General features: G+C 29.0%; 1 protein-coding gene across 2 annotated transcripts; it reads left to right on the top strand.

The window, feature by feature from the left end:
• Positions 1-10,411: 10,411 nt before the first annotated feature.
• Positions 10,412-13,640, top strand: LOC145182447 (WASH complex subunit 1-like). 2 transcript variants are annotated; one of them, XM_080057571.2, is made up of 5 exons: positions 10,412-11,037; positions 11,511-11,715; positions 11,865-12,169; positions 12,413-12,740; positions 13,456-13,640. In XM_080057571.2, coding segments are annotated over exons 1-5 (1,398 nt in total). In that variant the 5' UTR covers positions 10,412-10,478; the 3' UTR covers positions 13,457-13,640. The 2 variants fall into 2 exon arrangements, with proteins under 2 accessions (XP_079913697.2, XP_089941106.1); XM_090084980.1 differs by lacking the exon at positions 13,456-13,640 and having other exon boundaries at positions 12,413-12,878.
• The last annotated feature ends 47 nt before the right edge of the window (positions 13,641-13,687 follow it).

The following is a 13,687-nucleotide window of genomic DNA, read 5'->3' as shown; positions in this document are numbered from 1 at the left end:
GTTTTCACGACAGACAATCCCATGATAATCCTTTTATAGTCTTAAAGAAGCTCAATAAGTAATCTATATATTGTCATACAGGTTTGTCATACAGGTTTGTCATACAGGTTTGTCATACAGGTTTATGATCATTTTCATTTTTTCTTGTGCTTTAACATTTAAATCAATGCTTAGAATAACTTACTTTGCTTAAATACCACAAAAGACAAGTGAACGCAGCCACTACTGCCACAGGGGTTTTTGACAGTAAATTTAATGCATTCTCAAAAACTCTATCTCCAATATGCCCTTTATTGTGCCGAATTTCTCCTTATTAATCCGTCTCTCCGGATACTGCTGTTGTAATTTTCAGCACTGAGAAAACTTTTTACAATACTACTTCTGTTATGTAATGTTAGTAATCTCCTTTGTGACACCCAGTGTTGCAGGTTGTAATGTTGAAGCAAAACCCACTTATCTTTGATTGAAGATTCCATTGATTAAGGCACACTGATACAGCATTGGCTTCCTCTTGGCCAATACCAGAGCCGAGTTTTAACTTAGCAACTGCTGTACATCAGTTCTGGTGACAATAACTGGTAACCAGTTCACTTTCTGAGCTATATAGCATTTAAGTCAGTTGCCTGAAATATGTCTGGTACACCTGTAAGATGACCTGCTTATTAGTGCCGCTGCTGCTGGCTCATTTCCTTTTCGTTCTACAATCAATTTCTGCAACACTTTTCTTAGTGCATACTTCATCTGTGTTTTCTAAGTCGGAGAATAATGCTGCAACTTCAGTTTTAGTAGACATTAGAATTAAAAGACCGATACATATATACATATTTATACGTATATATACCTATACATGTATATATATATATATATATATATATATATAATATATATATATATATATATATATATAAGTTGCGTATGTGGCTATAGGTATATATGATTAAATGATTTAGAAAAAATATTTTTCTCTTAAATAATTCTTAGAGAGTCCCACATTTTATAGTGTTAACGTCATCGAAAGCTTAAACACTTCCGTGAATTCTCATCTCACTCAACACCCCCGTTCACGCATGCTGATTACAGATCAAATTTGCATAAGTACTTATTCTACTTTTTTCCACTTTTTAAACAAACTTAACCCACTTTGTCAAAACTTTAATGTATGTGCTAATCCGCGTTTATCCATACTCATCCAATTCATACATCTTTTCATAATTTCTTACCAGCCTAATACAACATTACTGCATGAAAATGTTTTTTTTTAAAACATATTTATTTGACTTGTATATGAATACAATAAGTATTAATGAACTTAAGTATGGTTGTGATAAAGTCATTACGTCATTAGTTTAGAAAGGTTGAAAGATTTTAGGAAAAAAAATCTACAAGTTTGAATCTTTCTAAATTTACATAACTCCAGTTGCCAATGTCTAGTTTGTTCTATTAAAAAATTTATTTCTAAAGTACGTGTAAATACATCGGGTGAATGGAGTGAGAGGTGAACATCCCGCTCTTTGTATCTCTTTAAAAATTTTAATTCAACATTCCCTAATATATACATACTACATACATACACACACAAAGATTATATATATATATATATATATATATATATATATATATATATATATATATATATATATATATATATATATATATATATATATATATATATATATATATATATATATATATATCAACCCAACGGTGAAAGCTTTAAATCAACAAAAACTCAAGAATGTTCTTTTATATATAAAAGTTCATTAAATTCGTTGTTTATGTTCCTTAACCCAAGGTTAAGTTTCACACTTTAAGATGCATTTTAATCGATTAAAAATTGAAATAAGATATATTATAATCAATTTAAGGGTTTTATTTAAGAAATAAGTATTGATTGTCCAATTAAATAACGTTTTACAAATAGTATCTACTTAAGTCCCACGTTTGAGTTATTTCTGCCCACGCCTGATATAACTCGGACAAACTTTACTTGCATAATGTTTTCCATAATCATTTTCTTGCATTTTTTTTGAGGTAATAGACTCAATTTTTTTTTTTGAGGTAATAGACTCAATATTTTTTGTTACCAATGTTCTTTTAGGTCTATTTTTGGAATTTCTTTGAGCTGGTTCTTGGTAAACAAACAGCCATATACCAATTTTTCTATCAAAGCATTGTTTTTAATGTGGACCGTAGAGTGGCATGGCAACAATTGCCATGAGCATTACTTTGGCAATAAAGCGCTTATTTTTACAACTTCTGTGTGGCTCTTCTTTGTCACGCATTAAGCAGTATGAACAATTGGGTAGAATCACTTTTCATCAATATAAACATAGTTATATATGCTCTGAAAATAACTGTTTGGTTTTACCATCAACAAAATGCGAGCCAACTTATTCAGAACGTGATAGGCGTATAAAATTGGTACCAAGTTTAAAAACATTAAAAAGTGTTGACTTTGGGATGTCAATAGCACCAGCCAAACTACGAATTGATCCACGGCGATTCAAAGGATTTGAATGGATATTTTTCATTTTTGTTAAACTCCTTCGATTTGAAACTTCTTCTTCGTCCACGTCTTCCACGTCTTCCACGTCTTCTCTTCTACGTTCACTTGATCGTAATTTGGATTAAAATTTTCCATTTTTTACTAATTAACGAAAATTTTTAACTGTCATTATCCATTTACGATGTTCAACAACTTCTACGCAAACTATGAATTTTTTATTCGAACTTTCAGCCTTTGAGATATAAAAACTGTAAAAATGTTAAATACTTATTTATTTCAATAATCCCACGTTTTTAAAAAAATAATAAAATTTTTTTTTCGGACTGAGGAAGTAATTTTTTTTTTTTTTTTAAAAAAAAAAAGTTATTTTCACCAGTCTAAGCTCACTGTAAACATTCTCCGTGATTTCCATGTTCTCCATGATCAAGATTCTCCTCCGCTTTCATAAACCTAACTCAGGTAGTTTAAACTTTTGGTCTTTTATTTTTTTGCTTTTCCATGAAATCAGCACCCTAGATTTTGTGAGTCAGCACTTAGAATTTCATGGAAAAAAGCATTAAATAGGATTGTAGCACTGTGTGCAAGCTTTTGAGAACCATCAAAAGCAAAAACTTGAAATTCTATTAGATATCCTCAGGAATAAATTTCTTCGAAATATTTTCTTTATGGATTAATGTATTAGAATTATTAAATAAAAATTGCTGTATAGTTTTTTTCAGTAACTTTTCTACTTTCACATTTATCTTTTCAAACACCCCCCACCCACCCACACACACACACATACATACACACACGCATGCTCGCACGCACGCATATTAGAAAGAAATGATGCTACTCTAAATAGCTTTACTTTCTCTCTCTAATTTTTTTTATAAAAGAGTTGTAAAAAAGGTTTATTTTAAAGTGCCAAAGTGACGTTGAACATTTGCTTTGACCTATGTGATATAAAAATTTTACATTCAAAAGATTACTGTTAAATAGTTGTAATTTTGTTATCCGTTTCTTGAATGCGGTAAGAATTTGCTTTTAGAGAAATAGCAATATATATATAACCCTTTCATTCCATCGTCGCAGATAATCTCTGAGATACTAGAATCAAAGAAATGGGATCATTACAAGGTTTTATAATATATCGTGTTAAAACCAAACTCAGGATAAACTTTTTAAAACTAGCGAAATACAAAAACAAGATATCAAATTAGTTAGATATACAAGTTGAATATTCAAACTTCAAAGACTACTTTTAACAATTCTGAACACAAAATTACACAGTTATTAAACCTGTTATTATCATTAGTATTTATTAAGAACATTTATTCCATACTCTTGTATCAACCTTTACCACGCGACGTTCAGAATTCAACGAAAAATAGTTTAGCATTATACTTTATACTCTTGAGGAAAAAATTAACTATTAGTCACACGTAGACACGCAAAATTTGGGTTTTTGGGTCAAGGAGTTTAAATTTAATGCCAATAATCAAGTTCACGTGCATTAAAACTACTTACAGCGCGCAAGTATGCAAGCTATTAGCACTATTAACTCAAAGTTAGAGTTCCTTGAACCCCAAGACACCTATTTTTATGCCGTCATTATCGTTACACTATGACTGGTGAGATGTAACATTAATTAATGGAAATTCCATTTTTTCACCTAAAATAGTTAAGCTTAATTCTTTGGTCTCTTTTCTATATTTTATGAACTGAACTGCAGAAGTGTGTACTCACAGTAACTTGTTGCACCATTCACCTTCAACATCCAATTTTAAAGTACTTTTTTTTATGGCACATGCTAACAGATAGTTTCCATCAGCAGTCCTTTTTTCTACTTTCACCCATAAACAAATATGGTAAAATGAATAAACAAACATAAAGTGCCGATATTTTTTTGCTAATTAAGAAATAAAATTGTTTTAATTGTCTAATTACTTAGCCTTCTTGCCTCTGCTTGTTATCTTAATAAGTTTTACGTTTGATCTTAGGTATCTCAGATATTAAGTTTTCTATTTATAAATAAGTACATGTACAGCTTGTCTCAAATATTGCACACTTCTCCAATTTGGACTAGTCTATTAATTCTAGATTAGTCTATTAAGTTAAAATTGCAATAACAAGAGCTTCAATTAGGGTGTAGTCGTTTAGTTCGAATTGCTGGATTAAATATTTTCTTTTCTTTTGTTTTCAAATGTCATAAATGTTTTTTAGTAGTATATTTGTCATAATAAGCAAAATTTTATTGTAAAAACTAAAAAGTCAATATTTTATCATAAATTTAACAAATGTAGGTTTTATCATTAACTAAGGCAATAAGTGAAGCCTTAATCTCTTAAGGTGCCATTAAAACTCGTCATGGGCTATGCATAACGTATAACGGGTAATAATCAAGGAACAAGTTAATGTAAAAATATGATTTATGTGAAAATTTGCGTATTTACGACATGATGATCTGCATATTTGATATCTTCTTTTTATTGTTTTATTAATATAAACTTATTAGTTAACAGTTCGCGAGGTTAGAATTATTTTGTTCTCCCATTTTAAAAGTTGGGAGAAAATGATTTATTAATTTTAGTTAGTAATAATAACTTTTAAAATACGCATTACTTTATAATTTTTTTTCTAAACAATTTGCTTAAACATAAATTATTTAAAGAATGAGTTATTATTTCTTTAAAAATTAAAGCTAAAAATTTAAACAATTTTTACTTTTAGAAAAAATCAAAAACTTTCTCCCAACCTTTAAACTTGAAGATGGAACAAAATAATTCTAACCTCGCGAGTTGGTAAATAGTTTTTTTTATTACGAACGGACGCGTAGCGTTATTACTTCTTCTGTTTTATTATCAGAGATTTTTTCCCCTTTGATTGGTTGAGACTGTTTTCGCGTTTGATTGGTCAAGACTATTTTTCATGCACAGGCATAAAAAGCATGTGCATGGAAGCGCCGCACTATGAAGCGAAAAGTTCAAAAAGTGGCCACAAGTGGAATTTTTTTAATACACCATTTTCATTAATTTTTTTTTTACAACTTATTAAGCAAATATCAAATGATAAGAAAAATATATATTTTGGTTCTCTCATGTCTACTATCCTAGTCAGAGAATTGAAACAATAATTTAATAAAACGTTTATTACTTTACAAAATTTTGAGTTTTGGCCGCTTTTTGACCATTTCGCTTCACTGGGCGCCGCACGGTAGTCTAGAATGCGATCGTAGAGCATACCGCCATCGGAAATTGCGTAAATGCGTAAATTCCGATGTGAGAAATAGTTTATAGAGGTGACTCCGATGTGATACAATGGTGAGGAATGGTATCACATCGGGACTCCGAATGTGATACAATGGCGAGGAATGGTATCACTTCGGAGGTGCAATGTAGTCCGAGGCCGATGCGGAGAATTTTACGCACTCTCCGATATATTTCGAAATTTACGCATCATCGTACGATATTTTTGCGTAATTTCACAATAAATTGTATTTACAGTGTAATTTCGTAATATTGTGGTATTTCCGATGTATTTATCTATAATTACGAGGTTTTCGCAAAATTACAGCAAAGTTTTGCAAGCCACCACAAACCGTCGTAAAATATCGGAAAATAAATAGATTAAATCTTTTTTTTTTTTTACATTTTATTTACATTTCGCAAACCATCTAAATCTAAATTACCTTTTAAAGTAAATTATTTTCACATGACTTACTTTTGATTTACATAGACAAAGAAAAAGTAAATAACATTTTTATGTCAATTACTTTTACTAGTAATAATAAATTACTTTTTAATAAGTAAAAGTTACGCATTTTTTAAAATTAACTTTATGTAAGTATTTTTTACATGTAATATATTATTTTACTATGCTACTTTTTAAAAAATGAATTACTTTTAATTGTAAATATATTTGATAATTTAATCTAAGTTATGTAAAGTAATATTTGTTTAAAAGTAACTTTTTAACATCAAAGTAAGTAAATGTGCTATCCCTAGTAGGAACTAAATATAAAAACTTTAATCAAATTACAACTTTTACAACTTTACTATTTTTTCGTCATTCGGAAATTAATTTCCAATTAATTTCCGATAGAGTGTTTAATTGCGGAGGGAATTTGCGAAAAACTAAATCGGTTTTTACAGTTAATTCACTCTTTTTATAGATTACCATCGCAATTTAATCAAATACCTCATATTATTAGAAATACTTCGTATTTATAGCGAAATCTCGTGATAAATAATCGAATTACATCGAATCTGGAGAAACCTTGTAAGAATTTTGATGTTTTTATAATTCCAAAATTTCTATAAAGGTTTTTCCTATAAATTACCGTACTTTATTTTGACCATTTTTACGATGGAAAATAATCCAATTACGCACTTTTGGGTAAAAACCGATGCGTCGCTATCGTAAATCTCGTAAATCTCGTAAATCTCGTACGAGATTCCCGTCGAGTCCGATGGCGGGATGCTCTATGCGATCGTAGTGCGAATTAATTACACTCGTTCATAAAATTTAGTTGAGCGCTTATAATTTGTAATGTAATATAAAAAAACACAATTTATTAAAATGAATAAATTTTTGCTCAAATAAATTTTGGATATATTTATCAAGATAAAAAATGAATCAGCCGTTAAAATATCGCTGCATAAGCATTTATAACGAGCTTAACAAAATATTTATGATAATAATCCAAATGCATCTTTTTGAATTTAGAGGAAGGACAAAATGGTTAAGATTCACCCACAAAACATTTAACATTTAACTTATTAAAACCTTTAAAAAAATATTTAACCAATTATAGAGAAATAAAGAATCATTGAGGTAGATGAGCTGCAACAGCATTTCACTTATACCTTATAATTAACTCGGCTACAATATTTATACTTATTAATACTTCGGTTTATACAAATTTTACATCAGTAAATATAAGTTCTAAACTATTCGTTCTCTGAAGATGAGTCGGTTGTTAACATTTTTGGTGGTACATTTTAGCAAAGACAGAATCTCAGCATCGAGTTTCTATTTCTGTCTTTATTACATAATTTTCAATGAAATTCAATATTCTTGATGAATTTTAACAAAACTTCTGTGTATTATGCTAATTTATATTTTTGACTTTCAAAAGACACTCTTCTAATCCAAAGGAGTTGTCATTTCGTTTTAAATTTAACTTTAACCACTCAATTAAAAGCTTCAATCAAATGATTAACAATGCGGACGCTATAAAACCGAATAAAACCACCACCAGGGGGGTTTCGGGACAATTTATTTTCATTTTAAGTTAAAGTTAAGATAATGATCAATTAAATAACATAGTTTTAACACCTGAAAATAAAACTGATTTATTTCCAAATCAAGGAAACTATAAAAAAAAAAACCTTAAATATTCCTGATTTTTAGTTCATGTATGCTATATACATGAACTATAAAATGAATTTAAAAAGCATCAATTTACTTGATTAACTGCAGAAATGTTGAATAATATAAAATAAAATTTTCGATAGCATTCAAATGGTTTGAGAAAATGAAAATAATACAAAAACAATTCTTCAAAGTTGAGCTTTTGGGGGGGTTGATACTTAAGTTTTTTAACGTAATGTGAAAAAGTTAAAATCTTTTATATAGGACGTTTTTTTTACGAATTTAAATTTATAACATAAAAACCGGAACAAAATCTGTTATCAAATGGTCCGCCAATATTTTAGCTCCAATCACAGTTTTTTCTGGTGTTACTTTTTTAAATATTTTTTGAAGTACTAAAAGGTTTTTAATAGTTAAATATGAAATGAAGAACCAATGCACATCTGTTGCTAATACCATATAGTATTTTTAAACTGTTAAATATGTCATGTTTGATACTTTTTCAGCATATTTATTTGTTTTACAAGGATGTATTTTACGGGATTTAATAAAAGTTGGTACGAATTATTTACAAAAAAATTAATTTGGAAATTGTAACAAGACCTCTTTCTTGATAATGTACAATAGTTTTTTTTTTTAGGAATAATGATATGATGAAAAAAAAAATATTCCATGCATGGCACTAAACCACACTTTAAGTAAAAAAAAAGTTTTTTAGCTTGCCTTCGAAAAAGCCACAGAGAAATAAAGTTCAATTGGAAGGAGCTGGTAAAAGAATTCTTTAAAACCAAAATCGATTTTCATGACACTTGAAATCATTTGCTCAACATTTCGAATCTCTATGAAATTTTATCAAATGTTATTTTCATTCATCAATTACCCTATTTTATTTCAATTCCATTTATTTGCCAATTACTCAAATCTTTATGCCCCTGTTATGCAATAGTATAATTTGTAAAACACCAAGATCATCTTTGAAGCAATCCACCGTCATTTTACTAAAAGGAATGAAAAAAAGAAGACCAAAAGAAAAAAAGAAGACCTCAACAAAATCTCAACAAACTGCGCACAATGCGCCTCTCAGGTAGCAAGAGAGAAACCAAAGGGCTAGAGAATCATTTATTCAGTACCTTCAAAAGGAAATTCTCTTTTGTTATTATTTTGCCAAGCATGATCCACATCAAAGTTGCAGCACATCATAAAGGCAAAAACTTTAATGGTCCTAGCTGTATGATGCTTTTACTGACCGCAAAATTAAACAGGTTGTTCAAGAAAGAAATGAGTTTGAAATCTCTACTTTCGATTGCATTTGGTAAAATTATCCAATTTTGTATTGGGATGTCACGCAAGAGGAACCATTAGGCTTATATAATGAAAAAGCTGCAGAGGTAAATCACAGTGACTTTGGACATTTGTGGTCTCAGTAATATTAAGTTGCTCAAATTTACCTTGATTATTCAAAAAATCTTTTAAGTACAATTGTTGAATGCAACAATTTATTTAAATGATTTGTGCCATCGAGAACATAATTATATTTATCATATTGAATTTCTAATCAAAAGCGGTTCAAACAAAATATGTTTTTAAAAACTTGTTCATTTTTTTTATAAGTTCAAAAACCATATTTTTCCTAATATTTGGAATTTAATTTGTTCCTTTTTACGCAAACTGTTACTTTGAATTTGAGTGATGAATAAAAAACTTTTTGAAATGTTCGCGATGTTATTGTAAAATTTTCTGTGATAAATTGTAACAATATGAATTGATATTTTTGAATTTTTATTTATTCATTTAGTTAATAATACATTCATTATGCATTTACACATGCATATACACATGTGTATCAGTTCATTTGCTTTTAGACGGGAGTTGAATGATTTTCAGTAAAAGTTTTATAGGAATGAGTAGGCAATTTTGCTCACTCGTCTCTTACTTAAAATGCTAATTTCTCTTGATGCCGTCGGTAAAAGATTTTAATTTTAATTGCATTTGTTTCCTAAGGCATCATGTGAAAGAAAAAAAATCACCATTAAATCGAAGAATTTTTTTTGGTATTTTTTTCCGTTTTTTTAAAACCATGCTCACTGATATTAGAAGAGACTAAATTGGGTTCGCACGTAAAGATTTACCATTACAATGCCTTGTTAAGTATTGTTATATATGGCTTTAATGCCATTTAAACACCCTTCTTCGATTTCATTGTTAAATATGCATATTAAACTGTTACCTTAAATTTTTGAATAAACATGAAAGACACATTTTTGAAAAGTGTCGCGGAATAATTATGTACTTAACCGCTGTGCGCCGCCATGATTAGAGCCAATGCTAAACCATTGCTCCATTATAATAAATTTTGCACTTATGATAAACTATCACCTTATTTCTCAAAATAATTGGAAGTATAAATAAATTTCCCTATCTATAATCATCAATCTTATATAAATAGGTACCATTTTCTAACCTAGAGAAGTATATATATATATATATATATATATATATATATATATATATATATATATATATATATATATATATATATATATATATATATATATATATAAGCTTACTTAGCATAGTTTTTCGATTAACTCTTTAATAAATGATATTTTAAAAGCATATGGCACCAGTTCAAGCATACAATATATCAGTAATTTCTGCTGATTTGCGTCAAGAGGATTATATTTTACAATTGGCTGATACCTTAGAGTACCTAGAGAGTGTTACAGAAGATGTTTTTAAACGGATCACTGATAGAGTTGGAAGTTTACAGCAAAAGTTGGAAATAATAAACCAAAGGACTGAATTAGCACAAACCAAAATTGATACATTAAAAGGTAGTAGAAAAGCTATCACAATCTTTTCTAGTGCTAAATATCCAGCAACAGATACTTTAAATATATATAAATCAATATTTGACATAAACAATGATTTGAGTCACATTAAAAGATCTTGCAATCAAGTGTCATCTCGTCATGTAGTATTTGATGAGACTGCTCTTAAAGAAAAGCTTCAGTTTTTTAGTGTGAATACAAAGCTTCAAAAAAATGATGATAATGATAAAAAAGGTGAAGGATTGGGAAAGTTACCGAAAGCTATTGATTCTGTTAGTTCACTTTTGCTCTTTAATACTGCTGAAAATCCATACAAGAAATATGTTATTATGGACCCATTAGCAGGTATTTGTGTTTATTTAACTATTTATAGTTTAACATTGTCAGATTAACATCTTTTTCTAAAATATGAAGGGTTATTTGGCTTTAATTTCCAACCTTTTAGATCTGAAAAAATATCAATAATAATTTAGGTCAATTTTCTCTGCTAAATAGAAAACACTTTCATATAGTTTGTAGATTCCATTTAAACATTTTTTTCCCCTAAATTTTTGATAATCCATTTTTTTAGTAACAAAAATCCTCTTAAAAATATTTCTGTAATCAATCATGTTATAATCTTAAAATTGATTTTTGCTATTGGTAGAAACTCAAACTGTTAGAAATGCAATCTTCAAATAAAATCAATCAAGTTCAATTTTATCCAAAAAAAATAATTTGCAATCAGAATTTGAATAATTTTGAATAAAAATAAAATCTCATTTTTTATTTTATACATCCAGTTCTCTGAAGTTTTGATTCATACAGATTTTATTCAGGTGCTATTACTCGGACTCGCAAAAGCATGGATGGTGAAGATGAAGAAATTGGTGCTGCGCCAAGCACAATAACAAACCCTGAGCAGCTGGAGCGTGGGAATGCAGATAATTATTTTTATATGCCTGGTTTAGGAGAAGTTCCTGAAATAGATGTCCCAGTTTACTTACCTGACTTACCAGGTGTTGTGGATGATATATCTTACAGGCATGACTTTTTTTTTGGGTATTATTTTGAATAAGTGAACACCATCAACTTTTATAGCTTTAAAGTTAACTCTTTTTTGTGTCATTTTTTGTGTCATGTTTTTTTCAAATACAAAGTATGAATGTTAAAATTCAGTTTTTTAATTGTAGTGCTGATGTTGGTCAATCTATTGCTCCTTCGCTTCCAATGAACATACCTGAACTGCCAAATGTTTTTGGCGATGAAACTCAAGAAACTATAGATGTTCTGCCTCCGCCCTCAATTAATCATATTCAGCCTCCAGTCTCAGTTTCTTTGCCTCCTCCTCCTCCTCCACCTCCTCCTCCACCTTCTGGCATATTTGTTCCTGCTCCACCACCACCTCCACCACCTCCACCTACTACAACAGTAAATGTAGATAGTCCAGCAATGCCTCTGCCACCTCCTCCTCCTAGTACGCCACCTCCTGATCAAGGTATGTGAACAAACATTTTTAAAAAAATATCACAAAAAAAAAACTAACATGAAAAATATCTGCGTAAGCTTTAGATGTTTTTCATTTGTTGGGTTTAACTGAGCTATTTTTTTATCATTTAAACAAACGCACATGATATTTTGTATACTATTTCCTTTTATATGTTTTGTTTTTTGTATTGTCTTTTGTATTGTGAGTGTATATTTCAAAAATGATCTTCATATTTCATACAATAACAACTAGTTAATGATGACAGTGGGCGTTCAAGTCTCTTAGCTGCTATTCGAGCTGCAGGTGGAAGTGGAAAATCTAAATTAAAAAGTGTAAAAGACAGAAAAATAGCTCGAAAAAAAGAGAAAGAAGAAGCACCAGCAGCTGCAAGTGGTGGAGATCTTATGAGTGATTTGTTCAATAAACTTTCAATGCGAAGAAAAGGTATCTCTGGATCTAAACAATTGTCTTCAGAGAATAAACCTATTGAGTCATACTCGCCTATGGAGAAGATATCTGCGATGATCCCACCACCTCAAAGTGATCGCTCAGAGTCAGTCGACAGTGGAGACTGGGATTAGTGAGAATAATGTTTTATTTCAATTAAATTTTGTGCTTTTATAATTTTTTTAGAGAATAAGAATAATTAGAATTTTTTAGAGAACGAAAATGATAAGATTGCTAATGTTAATGTTGAAATCTTAATAAACTTTTCTGACTTCTGCTTTTTTTCTCAAAGCTGCAATTGGATTTTTTTTTTTTTAATTAATCATTAATCTTTTATCGAACATGATGAACAAATCTTACATTTTGGTAATGATTTATATTTAAAAAATTTCTTCTTTTCTAAACAAAATTTTTTATCAATAAAGTCACAGCATCAGGGTTTTTTTTGTTTATAATTTTTATCCTGATTATAAAATTATAAAACAATTTTTAAAGTTTTATTTTTAAAAATTCTCCAATTTTTCGTAAGTTTTTCTTCAAAATCGTCTTCTTTAAAATTCTAAGAAAGGGGAAATAAATTTTATGATTACAAAAAAGTGAGGAAAAAAAAAAGAAAAAAAAATTGAAAGAAACAACATTTCAATGATTTAAATACTTTTAAATCAAATAAATAATTTAAAATAACTCGTTTATTTTTTATAAAAAAAACGCAGTTGACCGCGATTGCTGATTATATAAGGTTTTTTTTGAGTTCATTATTAATTCATGTTAGACTCAATGCATCTGCTACTCTGTTACATTAATTTTTTTTCTAAGAACTACAGAACAAATTGTTTTGTCTGTTTTAGAAAATCAACTGAATTTGAATTTTTCATCGTTAAAAACATCGCTAACGTAAGCTTTTTTAAAGAACTGTGACTTAGGACGATATTGGTGTTACTATTTTTTATTTGTTTTTTTTTTTTTTTTAATTTTTACACGTTTAAAAATTGTCATGCTTTTCACAAAAAGAATAAAAATTTCCAAAGCTTTGCTTTTCGTTTGCTTTTTTATAATACAGTTTTTTCGTTCAAATAATGT

Source organism: Hydra viridissima, unplaced genomic scaffold (assembly GCF_058129835.1).
Source record: "Hydra viridissima isolate aposymbiotic clone 2 unplaced genomic scaffold, HvirCarnegie_v1 scaffold_4, whole genome shotgun sequence".
Taxonomy (NCBI): Eukaryota; Metazoa; Cnidaria; class Hydrozoa; order Anthoathecata; family Hydridae; genus Hydra; species Hydra viridissima.
This window is presented reverse-complemented; position numbering and strand designations above follow the sequence as displayed.